Source organism: Gorilla gorilla, chromosome 18 (assembly GCF_029281585.2).
Source record: "Gorilla gorilla gorilla isolate KB3781 chromosome 18, NHGRI_mGorGor1-v2.1_pri, whole genome shotgun sequence".
NCBI lineage: Eukaryota > Metazoa > Chordata > Mammalia > Primates > Hominidae > Gorilla > Gorilla gorilla.
In genome coordinates this window covers 31576840-31602108 of record NC_073242.2, presented here as the reverse complement: position 1 = coordinate 31602108, position 25269 = coordinate 31576840, and the positions used below count along the sequence as shown (strand labels likewise).

Below are 25269 nucleotides of genomic sequence, written 5' to 3'. Positions count from 1 at the left end.
ACACGCGGGAGTTGCCGGAGGACCTGGCCGGGCCTCCCCTCTGCCCACTTCCCTGCCAACGGCCAGGCCCAACCTGCGGTTTAACGGTTTTTTCCATGCTGGCTTTTACTGTTATCAGAAATGACAGAGGAACAGATGCTGGCAGCTCCCCCATCAGCCCCATCCCGAGGCTCCCTCCAGCCTCAGCAGCTTAGATTCCAGCAGTGACCACCCCCTCCTGGCCTTCCCTGACCCTGTGCAGCCCAGTGGCTCCCAATCTCTTCCCATCATAACCTGTCAGAGTCTTTTCAAGCCACAGCCACATTCCCAGGCCCACTGAGGCCCCTACCCCACCAAGTCTCACCCTCTTACCGGCTCGGCTGATAAGGACGCAGCACTGGGGCCAGGTCACTCCACCACCTCCCGAGGCTGGGGCAAGACTGGGAAGGACAGGGCCCCAAGGGGAAAGGAAGTGGGCCCTGGCTCCACCCACCCCACCCACCCCTCCATCCTGCCCCACCCGCCTGCTCCCACAGCTGCTGGGCAAAGACAGCACCATCACCTGCTCCTTCAGGGGCCAGCGGGGTGCCTGGGGGTCTGGGGCTCACCTGAGGGAGGCAGGGAAGCGTGGGATCTGGAATCAGGATTCCTGGCTCTTGGCTGAGGAATGGGATGGAAGGGGTGATGCTAGGGAGGGCTGGGCTCAGAGGTGGGTGGTGGGAATGTGAGCCTGAGAACTCAAGGGTGCAGAGGAGGAGGTGGGAGGGGAGGGTGGTTTCCTTTGCATTTGTGGTCCCCAAGCTGTTAGGCCAGGAGCTGAGTGGCGCCATTTCCTGCCCTCAGAGCTCCCAGGAAGTAGCAGGGCAAGAGGAAGCCCCTGAGTCTGGCTGGGGGCCGTGAAAACCTTTGCAGGCTGGTGAGCTCTTGACTCTGTCCGGGGAGCTGGGGGTCACCACAGTGGCCCCCAGTCACAGAGGCGTGGCTCAACCAAGGTGGTTCCTACACACTGCATATGCTAGGATCTTATTTCTGCAAACTAGTAAAGATGTGGGAATCTTTTTTTTTTTTTTTTAAGGTGGAGTTTAGTGCAATGGCATGATCTTGGCTCGGCTCAGCACAATGTCTGCCTCCTAGGTTCAAGCAATTCTCCTGCCTCGGCCTCCTGAGTAGCTGGGATTACAGGCTTGCACCACTGTGCCCGGCTAATTTTGTATTTTTAGTAGAGACGAGGTTTCTCCATGTTGGTCAGGCTGGTCTCGAACTCCTGACCTCAGGTGGTCCATCCGCCTCAGCCTCCCCAAGCGCTAGGATTACAGGTGTGAGCCACCACGCCTGGCCAGATGTGGGAATCTATATGGAAAACCGTCTGGAAAGATATCTACTAAGGGATTCACCTAATTGTCTTTGGATAGGTGAGAGTAGGAGGTGGGGGTATTTTCTTCTTTGAATGGTTCCCATTTCCTGACTTTCCTCTAATTAGCAAGCTTTGACTCTTGGTTCGTGTATGTTTTTGGTTTTTGTTCTTGAAAAACGAAAATCAGTCCCGGGTGTGGTGATACATTATGCTGGCAGTCCAGGCCAAAGTGGGAGGACCTCCTGAGCCCAAGAGTTTGAAACCAGCCTGGGCAATGTAGCAAAACTCCTATCACTAAAAAAATAAATAATTTTTAAAAATCAAAACTGATTTGTATATTTTAAGAGCAACATGTGCACAATAGAAGATTCTAACAGGCCCGTGGGACTGTGCCGTTTCTACAAGCTGATGAGTTTGTCTGACCCAAAGACATGAGACTCCTGGGTGAGAGCCGCAGGAATTAATTGCTCACACCAAGCAACAGCAGCGTGATGTTTGCATCAGTTCCCCTTACCCCAAGTCCCACGGGGGCAACATGGAAGGGCCCAGACTGACACCATGCACACAGTGGGCCTGCATCGCAGCCATAGAGCTCTGAGCTTGAGAGATTCCCCTCCTCTAGGGGCCCTGGTAAGCCCAGGTTCCCACAGGGAGACGTGTCTTCATCCCTCGGGGGTGCTCACTGCAAACACAGCACTGAAAAATGGCTTGAGTACAAAGTATTCAGAGGCTGAGTGTGGTGGTTCACGCCTGTAATCCCAGGATTTTGGGAGGCTAAGGCAGGCTGATCACTTGAGGTCAGGAGTTCGAGACCAGCCTGGCCAACATGCTCTCTTTTCTGCGCACAGTGGCTCAGAAAGGTAACGGGGTGCCCATTCTGCAGGGGGGATGAGGGACACAGGAGCAAAGGAGTATAGACTAGAGGGCTGCAGAATCAGGCCCTACAGACTTCCTGTCCTACCACCACCATCTTCCAGCTGCATGACCTTGAACAAGTCACGTAACTTCTCCAATGCCCTAGGACCGCCACCTTCTTCATCAAGTGACTGCAAGAATTAAATGAGATAATGTTAAGTGCACAGAAAAGCAGCTACCAGCACGGGACTCTGGGTTCCTGTCCTACCCCTTGCACTTGGACAAGCGCCTTAATCTCCTTATCCCTCTGTTGCTTTGTATAAAATGGCGATAATTATGGTAATACCACATAGTTTGTTTTGATGATTAAGAGTTAATACATATAAACAGCTGGGCACGGTGGCCCATGCCTGTAAGCCCAGCACTTTGGAAGGCCGAGGCAGGCAGATCACCTGAGGTCAGGAGTTCGAGACCAGCTTGGCCAACATGGTGAAACCCCGTCTCTACTAAAAATACAAAAAATTAGCTGGGCATGGTGGCGGGCGCCTATAATCCCAGTTACTCGGGAGGCTGAGGCACGAGAATCGCTTCAACCCAGGAGGTGGAGGTTGCAGTGAGCAGAGATTGTGCCACTGCACTCCAGCCTGGGCAACAGAGTGAGACTCCAACTCAAAAAAAAAAAAAAAAAAAAAACTGCTCAGGACCTGGCATTCTTGATACACCCAATATATCAGACAAAAAGGCTCCATACCCATCACCTCCAGACAAACATTCCTGACAGTGTCTGTGTTTACACAAGCATGTATTCATCCATTTTAGTGTTTTGCACTTTTCCTTTGTTACTGAACAATGCTTTGGGAACACACACACATATATAACAGTTGCATAATATTCCATGGCATACACTATAATTTTTTTTTTTTTTTTGAGACGGAGTCTTGCTCTGTCACCCAGGCTGGAGCGTAGTGTTTCGATCTCAGCTCACTGCAACCTCCACCTCCCAGGTTCAAGTGATTTTCCTGTCTCAGCCTCACAAGTAGCTGGGACTACAGGCACATGCCACTATGCCCAGCTAATTTCTGTATTTTTAATAGAGACAGGGTTTCACCGCGTTAGCCAGGATGGTCTTGATCTCCTGATCTTGTGATCTGCCAGCCTCAGCATCCCAAAGTGCTGGGATTACATGCGTGAGCCACTGCGCCCGGCCAGAAATACACTATATTTTATTTATTTATTTATTTTTAATTAATTTATTTTTTTGAGACGGAGTCTCACAGTGTCGTCCAGGCTCGAGTGCAGTGGCGCGATTTCTGCTCACTGCAAGCTCCGCCTCCCGGGTTCAAGCCATTCTCCTGCCTCAGCCTCCCGAGTAGCTGGGACTACAGGCGCCCACCACGAAGCCAGGCTAACTTTTTTGTATTTTTAGTAGAGACAGGGTTTCACCGTGGTCTCGATCTCCTGACCTCAGGATCCACCTGCCTCAGCCTCCCAAAGTGCTGGGATTACAGGCGTGAGCCACCGCGCCCGGCCGAAATACACTATATTTTAAATATTCCCTACGGATGAACATTAGACTGTTTTCCAACATTTCATTATTACTAACTGCTGCAGTAAATACCCTAGTTTATTTTACTATAATTATTATGTATTTCTGTTTTAACAAGCCAGAAAAAAGAAGAAAAGAAAGAGGTAGAGTGAAAGAGGAGAGAAGCAGGGAAGGAAGGAAGGACGGATGGATGGATGGAAGGAAGGAAGGAAGGAAGGAAGGGAGGGGAAAGAAAAGAAACCAGGCTCACGCAGTGGTTCACTCCTGTAATCCCAGTGCTTTGAGTCTGGGACTGTACCCTACCTCCTGCCTCCAGAGGCGGGAGGATCACTTGAGGCCAGGAGTTCAAGGCTTGCCTGGCCACATAGTGAGATCCTCATCTCTACCAAAAAAGAAAAAGAAAAGAACCCATTCCACTGTCAGACATCTAGGAGGCTATTTCAATCTTCTGCTATTGCAAATAGAAGAGCAAGAATAATTGGCTGCAAAGTAATTGGAACTTACTTTTTTTTTTTTTTTTTTGAGACAATCAAGCTCTCTTGCCCAGGCTGGAGTGCAGTGGCATGATCTTGGCTCACTGCAACCTCTGCCTCCTGGGTTCAAGCAATTCTCCTGCCTCAACCTCCCGAGTAGCTACCACACCTAGCTAATATTTTGCTATGTTGCCTAGCTGGTCTCGAACCCTTGGACTCAAGCAATCCACCCACCTTGGCCTCCCAAAGTGCTGGGATTACAGGAGTGAGTCACTGCACCCAGCCTACAGTTTTTTAATTGTAGAAAATAGAAATGTTGTAAGAATGTACAAGATTCTCAACCTTTAAAAAAACACTAAGGCAAAATTCATTTTTGACAAAGTTATCATTTCAACCAAATTGTTACTGCTATCGGCAAAGCTGTCTATTCCCCAAGCCAGATGTTGGGCCCCAACTCAGGAGAGCTGCGAGGATGTGGATGGGTCCAAACTCCAGCCTGATGCACTCAAGAAATGGGGTCTGACCAAGACAGACTATAGGCTCGGGGTGGAGGGAAAGATAATGAAAATATGAACAAGAGGTGATTGTTGCCTGCAAATCATCACAGAAGAGCAATACTTAGGCTGGGCGTGGTGGCTCACTCCTATAATCCCAGCACTTCGGGAGCCCGAGACAGGAGGATTGCTTGAGCCCAGGAGTTGAAGACCAACCTGGGCAACAGACAGAGAACCCCATCTCTATTTAATTGTTTTAATTAAAAGAAAAAAAGAGGCTGGGCGCAGTGGCTCATGCCTGTAATCCCAGCACTTGGGAGGCCGGGACGGGAGGATCACCTGAGGTCAGGAGTTCGAGACCAGCCTGACCAACATGGTGAAACTCCGTTTCTACTAAAAATTACCAAAAAATTAGCCGGGTGTGGTGATGGGCGCTGGTAGTCCCAGCTACTCGGGAGGCTGAGGCAGGAGAATCGCTTGAACCTGGGAGGCAGAGGTTGCAATGAGCTGAGATCATGCCACTGCACTCCAGCCTCGGCAAAAGAGTGAGAATTTGTCTTGGAAAAAAGAAAAGAAAAGAAAAGAAAATGAGTTCATACTGATTCTGAAAATATTAAAGAGAGACAAAGAGAAGGAGGGAGGGAGCAGGGAAGGGAGGTAGGACAGTATGGAAGTTTTTTTTGTTTTTGTTTTATTTTTTCTGAGACGTAGTCTTGCTCTGTCGCTCAGGTTGGAGTGCAGTGATGCAATCTCGGCTCGCTGCAACCTCTGCCTCTTAGTTTCAAGCAACTCTCCTGCCTCAGCCTCCCAAGTAGCTAGGATTACAGGTGCGCACCACCACGTTTGGCTAATTTTTGCATTATTAGTAGAGATGTGGTTACACCATGTTGGCCAGGCTGATCTCGAACTCCTGACCTCGTGATTCACCTGCCTCGGCCTCCCAAAGTGCTGGGATTACAGGCATGAGCCACTGTGCGCGGCCACTGGAAAGTTATTTTACTGTAGGAAAGCTAACAAGTGTAAAAGGAATGTAGAATTTAAAAAATGATAAACATAACCAATATAATAATAATGGATTCAGGTAAGAGTGAGTGTTAAAACCATTGGTGAAATCAGAAGAGTGTGTGTGTATAGGATATTTACATAGTTGGCCGGGCATGGTCGCCCTGGCTGGAGTGCAGTGACGTGATCTCGGCTCACTGCAACCTCCGCCTCCTGGGTTCAAGCAGTTCTCCTGCCTCAGCCTCCTGAATAGCTGGGATTACAGGTCCCTGCCACCACGCCCAGCTAATTTTTGTATTTTTATTAGGGATGGGGTTTCGCCATGTTAGCCAGGCTGGTCTCCTACTCCTAATCTCAAGTGATCCACCCACCTCAGCCTCCCAAAGTGCTGGAATTATAGGCATGAGCCACCGTGCCCAGCGGTATTTCTTTTTTTTTAGAGATGGGTTCTTGCTGTGTTGCCCAGACTGGTCTTGAACTCCTGGGCTCAAGCAATCCTCTCATCTTGGCCTCCAGAAGTCCTGGGATTACAGGCATGAGCCACTGTGCTTGGCTTCTTCTGTGGTGTTCCCAAAAAAAAATGTATAACCTGCCCTGGGCACAGTGGCTCACTCCTGTAATCCCAGGACTTTGGGAGACCCAGGAGAAGGGATCGCTTGAGTTCAGGAGTTCAAGGCTGCAGTGAGCTATGATTTCGCCACTGTACTCCACCCTGGGTAACACAGTGATACCTTGTCTGTAAAAAAAAAAAAAAAAAAGAGAGAGAGAGAGAGAAAGATCCAGAATCTGATCCCTCTTCGCCCCGTCACTGCTGCCCACTGGCCTGAGCCTCTATCTTCTCTGGCCTGGACTGGTGCAGTCATCTCAGCTCTGGTCTCCCTGTGTGAGATCTCATCCTCCTCCGGGCTGTTTTCCACACAGCAGCCAGAGGGACCCAGATGAAACATCTGACCCCACCCCTCCTCTGCTTGGAGCCCTGAGACCACTCCCACCCCACTCAGGGTAGAAGCCAAGTCGGCCACATCCGATCTGACCCCTGCCTACCTCTCTTACCCATGTTGCTTCTGCCCCTCCACCCATGGCCCTGCCATCCACGCCCTTGCCACCCGGACCTCTGATGTGTCCCTGGAGAAAGCAAGCCCAGGGCCTTTGTGCCATCTGTGGTGGCTGCCCCATGGCTCCCCACCCAGATGTTGCTTGGCTGCTTTCTCAGTCTTTGCTCAAATGTCACCTTCTCAGGATGGCTTTGCCTGGCCAACCTATTTACTTACTTATTTGTTTGTTTTAGACACAAGGTCTCACTCTGTCACCCAGGCTTGAGTGCATTGGCACAATCATGGCTCACTGCAGCCTCGACCTCCTGGGCTCAAGAGATCCTCCCGCCTTGGCCTCCCAAGTAGCTGGGACTACAGGCACATGCCACCACACCAGTCTAACTTTTAATTTTTTATTTTTTGAGATGGAGTCTCGCTCTGTCTCCCAGGCTGGAGTGCAGTGGCACAATCTTGGTTCACTGCAACTCCGCCTCCCGAGTTCTAGCAATTCTCCCGCCTCAGTCTCCCGAGTAGCTGGGATTACAGGTGCGCGCCACCATGCCCGGCTATTTTTTTGTATTTTTATTTTTATTTGTATTTTTGAGATGGAGTTTCACACTCTTGTTGCCCAGGCTGGAGCGCAATGGTGCGATCTCGGCTCACGGCAACCTCCGCCTCCTGGATTTAAGCTATTCTCCTGCCTCAGCCTCCTGAGTAGCTGGGAATACAGGTGCCTACCACCAAGCCCATCTAATTTTCTATTTTTAGTAGAGACAGGGTTTCACCATGTTGGCCAGACTGGTCTTGAACTCCTGACCTCAGGTGATCCACCTGCCTCGGCCTCCCAAAATGCTGGGATTACAAGCGTGAGCCACCACGCCCAGCAATTTTTTTGTATTTTTAGTAGAGACAGTGTTTCACCGTGTTGGCCAGGCTGGTCTCGGACTCCTGAGCTCAAGTGATCTGCCCTCCTCGGCCTCCCAAAGTGCTGGGATTACAGGTATGAGCCACCATGCCCGGCCTAATTTTTAAATTTTTCATACAGATGGGATCTTGCTTTGTTGCCCAGGCTTGTTTCAAACTCCTAGACTCAAGTGAGCCTCCCACCTCGGTCTCCCAAAGTGCTGGAATTACAGGTGTGAGCCACCGAGCCCAACTGGCCATTGTATTTAAAATCTCACCCCCGGGTGGGCGCGGTGGCTCATGCCTGTAATCCCAGCACTTTGGGAGGCTGAGGCGGGTGGATCACAAGGTCAGGAGATGAAGACCATCCTGGCTAACACGGTGAAACCCTGTCTATGCTAAAAATACAAAAAATTAGCCGGACATGGTGGCGCGTGCCTGCAGTCCCAGCTACTCAGGAGGCTGAGGCAGAAGAATGGCGTGAACCCAGGAGGCGGAGTTTGCAAGACCACGCCACTGCACTCCAGCCTGGGTGACAGAGCAAGACTCTGTCTGGAAAAAAAAAAAAAAAAATCACACCCCCTCGCTCTGGACTGTAACCCCCCTCCTTGCTTTCTCCCCATAGCACTTCGCGCCTTCAAATGCGCCATGTAATGGACTTTCTTATTTTGCTTCTGTCGCTCTCCCCACACTGGAATGCCAGCCCCATGGCCTAACAGCTGTGCGTGTGTGCTTGCACAGTGCCCCAGCACCCAGGAAGTGCTTGGTACACAGTAGGCATTGGATGATGTTTATTGACTGAAGACTTCTCTGGTTGAGACAAGGAAGAGGGTATCAGGCTGCAGAACTGTGGACAAAGGCAAGGAGGCCAAAGGGTGGAGGGCAGAGAGGGGAGTGATGAGGCCAGGGACGGGAGGCTGGGTGTGCCTGGAGCTGTTGTGAAGGCCTGCCCATCCCGCCCTGAGGTCATCAGAGGTCACCAGAGGTTTGCCTGCTTCTCCTGAGATAATAGCTCTGCCCTCCCCAGGCTTCCTCCTTCCCCCTACAGGTTTTTTTTTTTTTTTGAGATGGAGTCTCGCTCTGTCGTCCAGGCTGGAGTGCAGTGGCTCGATCTTGGCTCACTGCAACCTCCGCCTCTGGGGTTCTCAAGCGTTCCTCCTGCCTCAGCCTTCTGAGTAGCTGGGATCATAGGTGCCCACCACTACACCTGGCTAATTTTTGTATTTTTAGTAGAGACAGGGTTTCATGATACGCCCACCTCAGCCTCCCAAAGTGCTGAGATTATAGGCGTGCGCCACCGTGCCCGGCTCCCTGCAGGTCTTTGAGGGGCCGCTCCTACACCAAGGTAGACAGGGGCTGGCAGAAGCCTGGAGGCAGGGAAGCCACAGAAGGGGAGGGGTACCTGAGCTTGACTCCTGCCTGCATCGCCTGCCGTCTGGATGGCCTTGGGTCAGGCATTTAATCTGCCTCAGTTTCTTCATTTGCAAAATAGGAAGAATAACAGTATTCTTCACAGTTCCTGGGAAGGATAAGTTAGACAGGTGAGGGGCCCACAGTCAAAGCCTGATAAGGACTAGCTGGTGTTACAAGAGAGAGACACTGGTGCGGTGGCTCACGCCTGTAATCCCAGCATTTTGGGAGGCCGAGGTGAGTGGATCACCTGAGGTCGGGAGTTCGAGACCAGCCTGGCCAACATGGTGAAACGTCGTTTCTACTAAAAAAAATAAATAAATAAAAAACAAACTAAAACTAGCTGGGTATTGTGGCACGCGCCTGTAATCCCAGCTACTTAGGAGACCGAGGCAGGAGAATTGCTTGAACCCAGGAGGTGGTGGTTGCAGTGAGCCAAGATCACGCCACTGCATTCCAGCCTGGGCAACAGAGCGAGACTCTGTTTCAAAAAAAAAAAAAAAAAAAAAAGCCAGGTGCAGTGGCATACGCCTGTGGGTCCCAGCTAACTCAGGAGGCTGAGGTAGGAGGATCACTTGAGCCTGGGAGTTCGAGGCTGCAGTGAGCCATGATTGTACCACTGCACAATCTGAGCAACAGGCACAATCACAAGCCTGGGCAACAGATCGAGACCCTGTCCCACAAAAACTAATTAACTAATTAAATGCCTAAATCACCTCTGCACAAATCAGAATGGAGCTCAGCTCTTTCTCCTACCGCGAGTAGTTACTGAATAAAATCTGTTTTCACCACCGTAACTCATGTCTGGCTATGTTTTCCTTTGACACTTAATTACCCTTCTGATCCTCCAGGGCCACAGGACTGGGGCTTGCTTGGGACCAGGGGCCCTTTCTTCCCATCCACAGCGCTGTCAATGAAAAGGACTGACAAGTCACGCCACCCTTGTCCTCTGGGGAATTTCCGTCTAGTCAGAAAAGAGAAGTTTACATACTTATTTATTCACTGAAAAGCACCAGGCCAGGCACGGTGGCCCATGCCTGTAATCCCAGCGCCAAGCGCCTTGGGAGGCCAAGGTGGAAGGATCGCTTGAGCCCAGGAGGCAGAGGTTGCAGTGAGCCGAGATCGCAACATGCATTCCAGCCTGGGCGACAGAGCAAGACCTTGTCTCAAAAAAAAAAAAAAAAAAGAAAAGAAAAAAACAAGTGCTGTTTCCTAAGCTAATGCATGTTATAAGCACAGAAGTGTTTGTCATGAACAATAAGTCTTCCCTTTCCCCCAACAAGTCATGGTCTCAGAAAGAGAACACTTCTAATGCTTGTAACTTTTTCTAGTCTCAATTCTACTGGTGGGTCCACATTCCCAAAAAGTGTGCTAATTTCGTTATTCCTTTTTTTTTTCTATTACTACATGGAGATGTTATAACTTTATTTCTTCATGTATCCATTTTGCCTGGCATAATCATAGGTGTCTGACCCACTGGCCCTGCTCCAGCCCCATTCCACCTTGCAGGTCAGTTAAATCCCTCTCTTCAGGTCCTTTGTAACGAACTAAAGTTGCTTTTGTAACTTTATTTACGTAGTTATGTATGAGTTTTATTATTGTTGTTGTTTTGTTTTGAAACAGGGTCTCACTCTTTCGCCCAGGCTAGAGTGCAGTGGCCTGATCTCAGCTTACTGCAACCTTGGGCTCCAGTGATCCTCCCACCTCGGCCTCCAAGTAGCTGGAACTACAGGTGTGTGCCACCGCACCTGGTTACTTTTTTTTTTTGAGACGGAGTCTCGCTCTGTCACCCAGGCTGGAGTGCAGTGGCGCGATCTCGGCTCACTGCAAGCTCCGCCTCCCAGGTTCACGCCGTTCTCCTGCCTCAGCCTCCCGAGTAGCTGGGACTACAAGCACCCGCCACCATGCCCGGCTAATTTTTTGTATTTTTAGTAGAGACAGGGTTTCACCGTGTTCGCCAGGATGGTCTCGATCTCCTGACCTTGTGATCCACCCTGCCTCGGCCTCCCAAAGTGCTGGGATTACAGGCGTGAGCCACCGTGCCCGGCATGCACCTGGTTACTTTTTATATTTATTGTAGAGACATTGTTTCGCTGTTGCCCAGGCTGGGATCAATTTCCTGGGCTCAAGCAATCCGCCCACCTTGGCCTCTCAAAGTGCTGGGATTATAGGCATGAGCCACCTCAGCTGACCTATTTATTTATTTTTAAAGAGATGAGCACCCTCGAACTCCTGGGCCCAAGCAATCCTACCTCAGCCTCCTGAGTAGCTGGGACTACAGGTGTGCACCATCATGCCCAGCTAATTTTTAAATTTTTTTGTAGAGACAGGGATCTCATTATGTTGCCCAGGCTGGTCTTGAATTCCTGGGCTCAAGCGATCCTCCTTGCCTCGGCCTCCAAAAGTACTGAGATTACAGGCATGAGCCACAGCTTCTGGCCTAAATTCTTATCACTTTGTGACATGAAGATAGTGGCTTTCCTTTATCTCTCTTCTGCTCATTTCTGTTACCTGTACATTTACTTTTATGTTGTTAAATGTAGATAATATTGGCATTCTCTCTTTCACCTTGCTTAGAGCTGCATTGCCTAATGTAGAAGCCACTGGCCACAGGAGACTACTTTAACTTAATTAAAATTTAATGAGATTTAAAACCTAGTTCCCTCAGTTGCAACTAGCTTGTTACATTTCAAGTGTGTTCAGAAACCACATGTGGCTAGTAGCTATCAAATCGAATAACACAGATAAAGGCTATTTCTATCACCTCAGATAGTCAAGATCAGTGCTGTCTGGTCCAGAGTTTGAGTCTAAAATGGAAAACTATTAATTTTCTTTGTTTTTAAGATTATGGGGCTGGATGTGGTGCCTCATGTCTGTAATCCCAGCACTTTGAGAGGCCAAGGCAGGAGGATCACTTGAGGTCAGGAGTTCAAGACCAGCCGGGGCAACATAGCAAGGTGCCATCTGTACAGAAAAAAAGAAAAAAAGTAGCCAGGCATGGTGGCACATGCCTGTACTTACAGCTACTCAGGAGGCTGAGACGGGACAATCACTTGAGCCCAGAAGTTCAAGACTGCAGTGAGCTATGATGATACCACTGCACTGCAGCCTGGGTGACAAAGGGAGACCATGTCTCTAAAAAAAAAAAAAAAAAAAAAAATGCCTGGCACGGTGGCTCACGTCTGTAATAACAGCACTTTGGGATGCCAAGGCGGGTGGATCACCTGAGGTCAGGAGTTCGAGACCAGCCTGGCCAACATGGTGAAACCCCATCTCTACTAAAAATACAAAAATTAGCTGGGCATGGTGGCGCGTGCCTGTAATCCCAGCTACTAGGGGGGCTGAGGCAGGAGGATCGCTTGAACCCAGGAGGCGGAGGTTGCAGTGAGCTGAGATCGTGCCATTGTACTCCAGCCTGGGCAACAGAGCAAGATGCCACCTCAGAAAAAAAAAAAAAAGCATTATATAACTATTGTTCAGTTATATTATATAAAATATATATTTATATATATATAAAATTTTGGCGATATTTACTACGATAATGTATCACAGTAAATTTACTACATCTCTTTTAATTTTGCCTAGAGTTTCTAATTGCTTCACTAATTCCTTGCTCCAGTGTGACCTTCCTTCTCCCCTCCCACTCCCTGTTGCTACACTGCTACATCTTGGGACCAGTGGTTATTTCTCTCTTGGGTGGGATCTCCTATTTCCTGTAGTCTGCACCCTTCTCTTTTGTGATTTACCCCCTTAATTTTGCAGGAGCACATTTTCAAGTCACATCCAAAGAAAGCTCCCTAATAAAAAGGTGAACTTTGCTTTTTTTTTTTTTTGTCTCACTCTGTCACCTAGGCTGGGGTGCAGTGGGGCAATATCGGCTCACTGCAAACTCTGCCTCCCAGGTTCAAGCAATCCTCCTGCCTCAGCCTCCCTAGTAGGTGGGATTACAGGCAGGCGCCACCATGCCTGGCTAATTTTTGTATTTTTAGTAGAGACAGGGTTTCGCCATGTTGGCCAGGCTGGTCTCGAACTACTGACCTCAGGTGATCGTCGCCCCTCAGCCTCCCAAAGTGCTGGGATTACAGGCGTGAGCCACCGTGCCCAAAGTAATCTTGCACCTAAATAGGTCTTTAGTTTATTCTCACACTTGATATGAAAGTCCAACCCTCAAGTTGGAAAGCTCTACTCTGGTACCAAAAGCCCCAGTCAGCCTCTTATTGGCTCACTCTGAAGTATGACGGGACTTGGAAGAAATATCAACTTTTTTTTTTTTTTTTTGAGACAGGGTTTTTTACTCTGTCACCCAGGCTGGAATACAGTGATGAGACCACAGCCGACTACAGCCTCAACTCAACTTCCTGGGCTCAAGTAATCCTCCCAGCAAAACTGGGAGGTGCACACCGCTACACCTGGCTAATTTTTGTAGAGACGTAGGTCTCCCTATATTGCCCAGGCTGGTCTGGAACTCCTGAGCGCAAGAGATTCCACCCACCTCGGCCTCCCAAACTGCTGGGATTACAGGCATGAGCCGTCACGCCTGGAAGAAATATCAACAACATTCAAAGAAACCCTGCAACATGAAAGGAAAGCACCAAGATAAACCAACCCCATCATCCATTCTGCCTCCTTCTTTCCTAAAACTACCCCAATTTGTTCAGGTGCCCACCCGCATACACATCCTGGGCACTGACCCCTTCCTTCTTCAGCTCCAGCAAAGTCTGACCAATCTAAAGTAACCACTCCCCTTCTGCCCACGATTGCATTAGGAAAGGGTACATGCCCCAGTTCTAGCCACTAAGATAAAAGGAAGGGAGGCTTCTAAGAAAGGCTTCTTCCTTTTAATTAAAAGAGAACCCGGGGGCAGTGACTTCTGCCTCCCACGAGCCATGATTAAGGATACATCCTATAACTCTGAGAGGAACTGGCCCCAGGATGGAAACATTGTAGGATCGCAGAGGAGTGGGAGAAAGAGCATGGGATCCCAAGGCATCGCAAATGCCTGATCAAGGGGCCCTGAATCCCAGCCACCCCCTTCTGTGAGCTTCCTGTAAGTCGGATGTTTAGTTATTTGTAGCCAAATGCATCCTAAGTACATTCAAAAAAATTTAAAAAAAAAAGAAAAAAAAAAGAAAAAGAAAAGAAAAGTAATCCTGGAGGAAACAGAATTTACGTAAAGAAAAAGAGGCTGGGTGCGATCGCTCACGCCTGTAATCCCAGCACTTTGGGAGGCAGAGGCAGGTGGATCATGAGGTTAGGAGATGGAGTCCATTCTGGCTAACACGGTGAAACCCCATCTCTACTAAAAATACAAAAAAAATTAGCCGGGCGTGGTGGCGGGCGCCTGTAGTCCCAGCTACCAGGAGGCTGAGGCAGGAGAATGGCATGAACCCGAGAGGCGGAGCTTGCAGTGAGCCGAGATCGCGCCATTGCACTCCCGCCTGGGCGACAGAGCGAGACTCCGTCTTAAAAAAAAAAAAAAGAAAAGAAAAGAAAAAGAAAAAAAAATCTGGTATTCTTAAAGACATTTGAGAAAATGCTGCTTCAGGCCAGGCACGAGGCTCACCCTTGTAATCCCAGCACTTTGGGAGGCCAAAGCGGGAGGATCGCTTGAGACCAGGAGTTTGAAACCAGCCCTGGCAACATAGTGAGATCCTGTCTCTACAAAAAATTAAAAAATTAGCTGGGCGGGGCTGGGCGCAGTAGCTCATGCCTGTAATCCCAGCACTTTGGGAGGCCGAGGCAGGTGGATCACCCGAGGTCAGGAGTTCGAGACCAGCCTGGCCAACATGGTGAAACCTCATCTCTACTAAAAACACAAAAATTATCCAGGTGTGGTGGCAGGTGCCTGTAATCCCAGCTACTCGAGGCTGAGGCAGGAGAATCGCTTAAACCCGGGAGGCAGAGGTTGCAGTGAGCCAAGATTGCGCCACTGCACTCCAGTCTGGGCGACAGAGTGAGACTCCATCTCAAAAAAAAAAAAAAAAAAAAAGGGGGGGGCTGGGCGGGAGCCAGCTGGGCCCCAGCGAGTGCACGTTAGACCATGGCTCCAAGCTCTACTTCCGGCGCCTCTGACCCGGGGGCCGCCTTTCCCCACCCCCACCGAAGTCCCTAATAAATGAAGGTGCTGCTTCCAAAAAAAAAAAAAAATTAGCTGGGCAGGGCGTGGTAGCACGTGCCTGTAATTTCAGCTGCTCTGGAGGCTGAGGTGGGAGGATCACTTGAGCCTGGGTATTTGAGGCTGCAGTGAGCTGTGCTCATGCCACTGCACTCTGGCCTGGGTGACAGAGCAAGACCCCATATTAAAAAAAAAAAAACAAAGATGGGCCAGGCACGGTGGCTCACGCCTGTAATCCCAGCATTTTGGGAGGCAGAGGCAGGTGGATCATGAGGTCAGGAGATCGAGTCCATTCTGGCTAACATGGTGAAACCCCGTCTCTACTAAAAATACAAAAAAATTAGCCAGGCGTGATGGCGGGCGCCTGTAGTCCCAGCTACTCGGGAGGTTGAGGCAGGAGAATGGCATGAACCCAGGAGGCGGAGCTTGCAGTGAGCCGAGATCGCGCCACTGCACTCCAGCCTGGGCGACAGAGCAAGACTCTTTCCCAAAAAAAAAAAAAAAAAAAAAAGATATTGCTGGCCAGGTGCAGTGGCTCACACCTGTAATCCCAGCATTTTGGAGGCCGAGGTGGGCTGATCACCTGGGGTCAGGGGTTCGAACCAGCCTGGCCAACATGGTGAATCCCCGTCTCTACTAAAAATACAAAAATTAGCTGGGCACAGTGGCAGGTGCCTATAATCCCAGCTACTCGGGAGGCTGAGGCAGGAGAATCATTTGAGCCCGGGAGGCGGATGTTGCAGTTAAACCAAGATCCACTACTGCACTCCAGCTGGGCGACAGAGCAAGGCTCCATCTCAAAGAAAAAAAAATTGCTACACTATGTTACAATAAAAACAGGGTGTTATAAAAAAGAAATAGAGGCCAGGCACAGTGGCTCACGCCTGTAATCCCAGCACTTTGGGAGGCTGAGGCAGGTGGATCACCTAAGGACAGGAGTTCAAGACCAGTCTGACCAACAAGGTGAAGCCCTGTCTCTACTAAAAATACAAAAAAAAATTTAGCCGGGTGTAGTGGCAGGCACCTGTAGTCCCAGCTATTCTGGGAGCTGAGGCAGGAGGATCGCTTGAACCCAGGAGGAGGAGGTTGCAGTGAGCCAAGATCACACCACTGCACTCCAGCCTGGGCGACAGAATGAGACTCCATCTCAAATAAATAAATAAATAGAGCAAAGACTGAATTCTTAGAAATTAAAGCTATGATACTGAATTACTAAAAGCATTAGAATAAAGAAGCTGGGCACAGTAGCTCACTCCTGTAATTCCTGCAGTTTGGGAGGCCAAGGAGAATGGCTTGAGGCCAGAAGTTCAAGACCAGCCTGGGTAATATAGCAAGGCCTCATCTGTACAAACACAAACAGGAAGTGTTGTAACAAAAAGTTAATAAATTATCCCAGAAAACTGCCAGGTGTGGTGGATCATGCCTGTAATCCCAGCACTTTGGGAGACCTACGCAGGTGGATCACCTGAGGTCAGGAGTTCGAGATCAGCCTGGCCAACATAGCAAAACCCCATCTACTAAAAATACAAAAATTAGCCAGATGTGGTGGCAGGCGTCTGTAATCCTAGCTACTTGGGAGGCTGAGGCAGGAAAATCGCTTGAACCTGGGAGGCGGAGGTTGCCATGAGCCAAGATTGTGCCACTGCATTCCACCCTGGGTGACAGAGTGAGACTCTGTCTCAAGAATAAAAAATTTAAAAAATAAATAAAGCTGGGCGCGGTGGCTCACGCCTGTAATCCCAGCACTTTGGGAGGCCAAGGCAGGTGGATCACGAGGTCAGGAGTTCGAGACAGGAAGCTGAGGCAGGAGAATAGCTTGAACCCAGGAGGCAGAGGTTGCAGTGAGCCAAGATCGCTCCACTGCACTCCAGCCTGGGACAGAGTGAGACTCCGTCTCAAAAATTGATTAATTAATTATCCCAGAAAATAGAACTCCCAGAAAGTGTAGGGGTGGAGAAGAAAATATGAGAGAAAATATATGAGACTGCCGCTCTAACATAGAGATCCAATAAGTGGCGGCTTAAAGAAGAGACGTGTCGGCCGGGCGCAGTTGCTCACACCTGTAATCCCAGCACTTTGGGAGGCCAAGGTGGGTGGATCATGAGGTCAGTAGTGCGAGACCATCCTGGCCAACCCCGTCTCTACTAAAAATACAAAAATTAGCCAGGCATGGTGGCGCATGCCTGTAATCACAGCTACTTGGGAGGCTGAAGCAGGAGAATCACTTGAACCCAGAAGGCAGAGGTTGCAGTGAGCCGAGATTGCGCCACAGCACTCCAGCCTGGGACAGAGTGAGACTCTATCTCAAAAAAAAAAAAAAAAAAGAAGAGACGTGTCTGCAAAAAACAAACAAATAAATAAACAAAAGAAGAGACATGTTCAAGTGAAATGGTGGTAGTTAGGGAGGCAGCTCTGCTTCTCTCATTGTTCAGGGACCAAGGGCCCTTCCTCATCACTTTTCTGCCATCGGTAGGGCACCGCTTGTCACCTGCACGTTTGAATCTGTTGTGGGGATCTCCAGCCAGCAGGAATGGAGAGTATGAAGCTGGCCTACTTCCTAAGGCCAAAGACCAGAAGTCACATACATCACCTCCTCACATTCTATTGGTGGAAACTTAGTCACATGACCATGCCTACTGCAAGGGAGGCTGGGACATGCAGTTCCACCATGTTCTTGGGGAAGAAGGGCTCATTGGATTTTGGATAATGAGTAGTCTTTGCCACAGAGACACAGCCAGGCAATCCAAGAGGCCCAAAAGCTAACCAATAGGAGTGCCAGGAAGAGAGAACCCAAGAAATGGAAGAAGGAGAATGATCAGAGATCATTCTCACTCTGATGAGAAACATGCGTCTTCAGGCTGAAAAGCCCACCTAGTGCCTGCCCAATGAAAGAAAACCCATGCTGGGCACACTGGAACCCCAAAAGTGTCATGTACGACTTAGCTATTTCCTAAGGAACAGGAAGCAGCTGGTGATTAGGTTAACATAAATGAAAGAAAGAAAAAAATCCCAGGGTAAGAAAAAATTAATAGAATGAACACCACATTAGGCTCTGAACTTCCTGGGGCTGGCCCTGAAAGGGAAAATTTACGTAAGTTCCTCCTTTTTGACTATAAGAACTAGTTCCTCAGAGAAGGTCAATATTTCGTGACACTCACTTCTAAAATTAATTTTCATATAAGAATATATCTTATGCCAGTTGATGTCATGGATATAATGGCTGATGGGCAACACACCACTCCTGAGAAAGGCTTGGGCACTGGAGTCAGACCAACCTGAAGGCAGCCACCACTCACTGTGTGCCCTTGGGAACGTTTCTGAGTCTCAGTTTTCCTCACCTTTAAAATGGGCATAGTAAAAGGAAAAGAAGAGCCAGGCATGGTGGCACAGTAGTAGTCCAGTAATCCCAGCTTAATAGCCAAGGAGGCCGAGGCAGGAGGAGTTTTGAGGCCATCCTGGGGACCATAGGGAGACCCTGTCTCTCTAGATTTAAAAAATATATTAAAAAGTAAAGAAAAATGGGCATAGAGTATTTATCTCACAGCATTATTAATTTGTTCTTCAATTCCGCAAATATTTGTTGAACACCAACCATGTGTCCGGCATAGGATTGTGACAATTAATGAAATCAAGGGCCAGTCACCTGTCCTTTTGGAGGTAGCCTTCTCCGGAGTGAGACAGACTCTACATATGTAGAAAGCAGGCATCATGGAGAAACATCACGCAGGAAAGTGGGGGAAGGAAGTGCTCCTTTCTACAGGCTGATGTCTCTGAGAAGGGGACATCTGAGGGGACACTTGAGGGAAGAGAGGGAGCAGCCGTGAGATGTTCATGGGGAATCCCACGGACAAACAAAGCCAGTTCAAAGGCCCTAAACTGGGTCCTGCTTCGCGTGTTCTGGGAAGCCCAAGGAGGCCAGTATGGCTGGAGCAGAGTGCATGAAAAGCGAAGTCAAGAGGAAAGGGGGCCATAGGGCATGGCTTTAGGTCGTTATTAGCACTTTCACTCTGAGTCAGTGTGGAGAGTTTAGAGAGCTTCAACTTTGTTTTGTTCTGTTTTCTAGAGACAGAGTTTTACTCTGTGGCCCAGACTGGAGTACACTGGTGCAATTATGGCTCACTGCGGCCTCCAACTTCTGGGCTCAAGCGACCCTCCCACCTTAGCCTCCTGAGTGGCTGGGACCACAGGTGTGTGCCATCATGCCCAGCTTTTTTTTTTTTTTTTTTTTTTTTGATACAGAGTCTTGCTCTGTCACCAGGCTGGGGGGTAGTGGCACGATCTCGGCTCACTGCAACCTCTGCCTCCCTGGTTCAAGCAATTCTCCTGCCTCAGCCTCCCAAGTAGCTGAGACTACAGGCACGTGCCACCATGCCCAGCTAATTTTTGTATTTTTAGTAGAGACGGGGTTTCACCATGTTGGCCAGGATTGTCTTCATCTCTTGACCTTGTGATCTGCCTGCCTTAGCCTCCCAAAGTGCTGGGATTACAGGCGTAAGCCACTGCACCCTGCCGCTGATTTTTGTATTTTTTGTAGAGACAGGGTCTTGCTATGCTGCCCAGGTTGGTCTCAAACTCCTGGGCTCAAGTGATCACCAGGGTTTCTTGACAGATTGGATTTGGGGATGTGTGAGAGAGGATTGAGGACAACACCAAGGTTTTCGGCCACACCAACTGTAAGAATAGAATTGTTGTATTCTGATATGGGAAGGCTGCAGGAGGAGCAGGTATGGGGGAGAAGATAAAGAGTTCATTTTGGGCCCGGGCGCGGTGGCTCACACTTGTAATCCCACCACTTTGGGAGGCAGAGGCGGGCAGATTGCTTGAGCTCAGGAGTTTGAAACCAGCCTGGCCAACATGGTGAAACCCTGTCTGTACTAAAAATACAAAAAATTTGCCGGGTGTGGTGGCACGTGCCTGTAATCTCAGCTACTCGGGAGGCTGAGGCAGGAGAATCACTTGCACCTGGGAGGCGGAGTTTGCAGTGAGCCAAGATCAGGCCACTGCACTCCAGCCTGGGCAACAGAGCAAGATTCTGTCTCAAAAAAAAAAAGTTCATGTTGGGACATGTTAAGTTTGTGTTGCCTGTCAGACACCCAAGGGGAAGTTTCAAGTGAGCAGTTCTGAAGCTCACAGAAGAGGTCTGCAGTGAAGATGAAAACTTGGGGGACATCAACATTTGGATGATATTTAAAGCCAGGGGTCTGTGTGAGCTCAACTCAAGAGTGAGTGTCACCAGGCACCATGGCTCATGCCTGTAACCCTAACACTTTTGGAGGCCAAGGTGGGAGGATCACTTGAGCCCAGGAGTTTGAGATCAGCCTAGGCAACACGGTGAGACCCTATCTCTACTTAAAATTTTAAAAATTAGCCAGGCAGGGGGGCACGTGCCTGTGGTCCCAGCTACTTGGGAGGCTGAAGTGGGAGGATTGCTGTAACCCAGGAGTTTGAGTTTGGAGTGAGATAGGATTATGCCACTGCACTTCAACCTGGGTGACAGAACAAGATTCTATCTCAAAATTAAAAAAAAAAACAAAAACAAAAACAAAAAAAGAGTGGCCAGGCGCCATGGCTCACGCCTGTAATCCTAGCACTTTGGGAGGCTGAGGCAGGCAGATCACGAGGTCGGGAGATCAAGACCATCCTGGCTAACACGGTGAAACCCCGTCTCTACTAAAAATACGAAAAATTAGCCAGGCGTGGTGGCGAGCGCCTGTAGTCCCAGCTACTCAGGAGGCTGAGGCAGGAGAATTGCATGAACCCGGGAGGTGGAGCTTGCAGTGAGCCAAGATCGTGCCACTGCACTCCAGTCTGGGCGACAGAGCGACACTCCGTCTCAAAAAAAAACAACGAAAAACGAGTGAGTGTCAATTAGGAGAAGAGGACCAACACAGACATAAGAAGTGGGTGCCACTTCACTTACAGAGAGGGCAGTGACAGCTCAGAGATTCTGTGTCTTGCCCAGGGTCACACAGCTGGTAAGGGGTAGGATCAGAATTCACAATGAGGTCCTAGTTCAGATCTTTTTGCACTCTATTAGAGTAATCCATATAGACTTCTGTTGATCTAAGTCGACCCGTGGCTATAACTGGAAATAGTTAAGGAGTGTTCACTCAGCCCTCAAGCCTTGAGAGAGAATCTTGCCCTGTCACCAAGGCTGGAGTGCAGTGGTACGATCTCGGCTCACTGCAACCTCCGTCTCCTGGGTTCAAGCGATTCTCCTGCCTCAGCCTCCCAAGTAGCTGGAACTACAGGTGCCTGCCACCATGCCCAGGTAATTTTTGTATTTTTAGTAGACATGGGGTTTCACCACATTGGCCATGCTGGTCTTGAACTCCTAACCTCAAGTGATCCGCCCGCCTCGTCCTCCCAAAGTGCTGGGATTACAGATGTGAGCCACTGTACCCAGCCAGCAGCTGGGCTTTTGAGAAGATTTGGAGAATCAAGAGTCCACAATTCTTGATTCTCAGTGTGGGCCTGGAGGTTGCATGGGTTTGCAATACATTGAGTCTGGGCAGATGTGTGCGCCTAGCAAAGCCAGAGGTGGTAGCAGCCATCACAGGTTTCCAAAGCTGGGGCCCTGGCCACCTAAGTATCAGCCAGTACAGACACAATATTAGATCTGCCCCAGCCCTTGAACAACTGATGGGGCACTCAGTATCACACCTCAATCGGCCTCCCTCCATTGGAGGACTGACTCCATTCCTCAATATCAAGATAAGTGTCACAGACTGTCCCTGTCCCAGCTCTAAATTAAAGGTAATGATGCTGCCCTCTCCAGGACAGTCATAAAGTTAAAACAAGAAAATAGTGAAATTACCCAGCTCACGACAAAGCTTGGCACAGAGTTTACTGTTTTTCTTTTCCCGTCTCAGCCTTTAAGAACTCAGCAAAGGCCAGGCGCGGTGGCTCACGCCTATAATCCCAGCACTTTGGGAGGCCAAGGTGGGCGGATCACCTGAGGTCAGGAGTTCGAGACCAGCCTTGCCAACTTGGCAAAATCCTGTCTCTACTAAAAATACAAAAATTAGCTGGACTTGGTGGCAGGCATCTGTAATCCCAGCTACTCGGGAGGCTGAGGCAGGAGAATCATTTGAACCCGGTAGGCGGAGGTTGCAGCGAGCCGAGATCATGCCACTGTACACTCCAGCCTGGGTGACAGAGCGAGACTCGGTTAAAAAAAAAAAAAAAAAAGGAAAGAAAGAGGAAAGGAAGAGAGAGAGAAAGAGAAAGAAAGAAAAGGAAAGGAAAAGGAAAGAAGAAAAGAAAAAAGAAACAGAGCAGAACTAAGCAAAGATCCCTCAGAAGGGACCTCCAGGGGTCCCCCCACCCTCGTATCTGTTCAGTTCTGTTTCCGTTCAGTTGGATGTGTCCCACCTAGGAAGTGGTTTCAGACAGGGTTCCTCAGAGCCCTGGGGTTCAGAGGTGATGTTTTGGGGTTTGTGGCTCTGGGCTGGTCATCATCTACCCTCACTCCCAGACTTATTCTCAGCCCTACCCTCTGCCCTGGAGGCTCCCCCACCCTCTGTTTTTTGTTTTGTTTTGAGATGGAGTCACGCTCTGTTGCCCAGGCTGGAGTGCAGTGGCAGGATCTTGGCTCACTGCAACCTCTGCCTCCCCGGTTCAAGCAATTCTTCTGTCTCAGCCTCTCAAATAGCTGGGATTACAGGTGCCCTCCACCACGCCCAACTAATTTTTTTGTATTTTTAAATAGAGACAGGGTTTTGCCATGTTGGCCAGGCTGGTCTCGAACTCCCGCCTGGGCCTCCCAAAGTGCTGGGATTATAGGGGTGAGCCACCGCACCCGGCCTGGATTTCACTTGAGTTTAGCTAAAGGGAGGACTGGCTGGAGCTCCAAGGGGGAGGACAGTGAGGACATTTCTATTCTGCTCCCTTCCTGCTGTGCCTCACATCTCTGGCAGTGGCTTCATCTCCCCACCCACATCTGCAGCACCTGTCAGGTGGCCCCTTCTTCTACATCCCCAGGTTTTAATGAGTTTCTGTAACAGTTTCTGCCTGTTACCCCATCAGTCCTAGAAGCAGTAACAGGCTCCAATAGTTGCTAGGCTCTTAGGGCTTCAGCATTCCTTGTAGCCTCCTTTAACCATACCCATTTCTCCATAAGGAGTCCCTATATTAAAGCCTCCAGAACTGCGTGTTCCAATAGATAACCACTAGCCACATGTGGATACTTAAATTGGAGCCAGATGTGGTAGCTTACATCTGTAATCCCAGCTACTCAGGAGCTGAGGCAGGAAGATTTCCTTTTTTTTTGAGACAGAGTCTCGCTCTGTTGCCAGGATGGAGTGCAATGAAGCAATCTTGGCCCACTGCAACCTGACTCCCTGGTTCAAGCGATTTTCCTGCCTCAGCCTCCTGAGTAGCTGGGATTACAGGCACGTACCACCATGCCCAGCTAATTTTGGCATTTTTAGTAGAGACGGGGTTTCACCATGTTGGCCAGGATGGTCTCAATCTCCTGACCTCGTGATCTGCCCGCCTTGGCCTCCCAAAGTGCTGGGATTACAGGCCTGAGCCACTGCGCTTGGCCTCTTTTTTTTTTTTTTTTTTTTGAGATGGAGTCTCGCTCTTTCGCCAGGCTGGAGTGCAGTGGCGCGATCTCGGCGCACCGCAGCCTCCAACTCCCCTGGTTCAAGCGATTCTCCTGCCTCAGCCTCCTGAGTAGCTGGGATTACAGGCACATGCCACCATGCCCAGCTAATTTTTGTATTTTTAGTAGAGACAGGGTTTCTTTCTTTTTTTTCTCAGACGGAGTTTCACTCTTGTCACCCAGGCTGGGGTGCAATGGCACAATCTCGGCTCACCGCAACCTCTGCCTCCCAGGTTCAAGCGATTCTCCTGCCTCAGCCTCCCAAGTAGCTGGGACTACAGGTGTGTGCCACCACGCCCGGCTAATTTTTGTATTTTTAGTAGAGACGGGGTTTCACCATCTTGGCCAGGCTGATCTCGAACTCCTGACCTCATGATCCACCCGCCTCGGCCTCCCAAAGTGCTGGGATTACAGGCGTGAGCCACCGCACCCGGTGAGACAGGGTTTCACCATGTTGGCCAGGATGGTCTCGATCTCCTGACCTCGTGATATGCCCGCCCTGGCCTCCCAAAGTGCTGGGATTACAGGCGTGAGCCACCATGCCTGGCCTTTTTTCTTTCTTTTTTTTTTTTAAGAGTAAGAGTAGACTTTATTTTATTTTATTTATTTATTATTTATTATTATTATTTTTTGAGACAGTCTCACTCTGTTGCCCAGGGTGGAGTGCAGTGGCACGATCTTGGCTCAGTGCAAGCTTCGCTTCCTATGTTCAAGCAATTCTCCTGCCTCAGCCTCCCAAGTAGCTGGGACTACAAGTGCATGCCACCACACCCAGCTAATTTTTTATTTTTAGTAGAGGGTTTCATCATGTTGGCCAGGCTGATCTCGAACTCCTGACCTCAGGTGATCCGCCCACCTCGGCCTCCCAAAGTGCTGGGATTACAGGTGTGAGCCACTGTGCCCGGCCTTATTTATTTATTTTTGAGACGGGGTCTCACTCTGTTGCCCAGGCTGGAGAGTAGTGATGCAATCTTGGCTCACTGCAACCTCCACCTCCTAGGTTCAAGCAATTCTCCTGCCTCAGCCTCCTGAGTAGCTAGGATTACAGGCACGTGCCACCACATCTGGCTAATTTTTTGTATTTTTAGTAGAGATGGGGTTTTACCATGTTGGCCAGGCTGGTCTTGATGTCCTGACCTTGTGATCCACCCGCCTCAGCCTCCCAAAGTTCTGGGATTACAAGCGTGAGCCACCGCGCCTGGCCTCTTTCTTTTTTTCTCTCAAGACGGAGTCTTGCTCTGTCGCCCAGTCTGGAGTGCGGTGGTATGATCTCGGCTCACTGCAAGCTCTGCCTCTCGGGTTCAAGGCATTCTCCTGCCTCAGCCTCCCGAGTAGCTGGGATTACAGGTGCCCACCACCATGCCTGGCTAATTTTTTGTATTTTTTAGTAGAGACGGGGTTTCACCGTGTTAGCCAGGATGGTCTCGATCTCCTGACCTCGTGATCTGCCCGCCTTGGCCTCCCAAAGTGCTGGGATTACAGGCGTGAGCCACTGC

At 49.6% G+C, this 25269-nt stretch overlaps 1 protein-coding gene across 2 annotated transcripts in view; it reads right to left on the bottom strand.

The window, feature by feature from the left end:
* Positions 1–25259, bottom strand: part of SPN (sialophorin) — a 29519-nt gene extending 4260 nt beyond the window's left edge. Inside the window, exon 1 of one of the 2 annotated variants that reach the window (XM_004057438.5) lies at positions 352–25259. In XM_004057438.5, coding sequence (XP_004057486.2) covers positions 352–809 — 458 coding nt within the window. In that variant the 5' untranslated portion in view covers positions 810–25259. The remainder of the gene's footprint in view (positions 1–351) is intronic. The other variant, XM_055365753.2, reaches the window with a different exon arrangement.
* Positions 25260–25269: the final 10 nt, after the last annotated feature.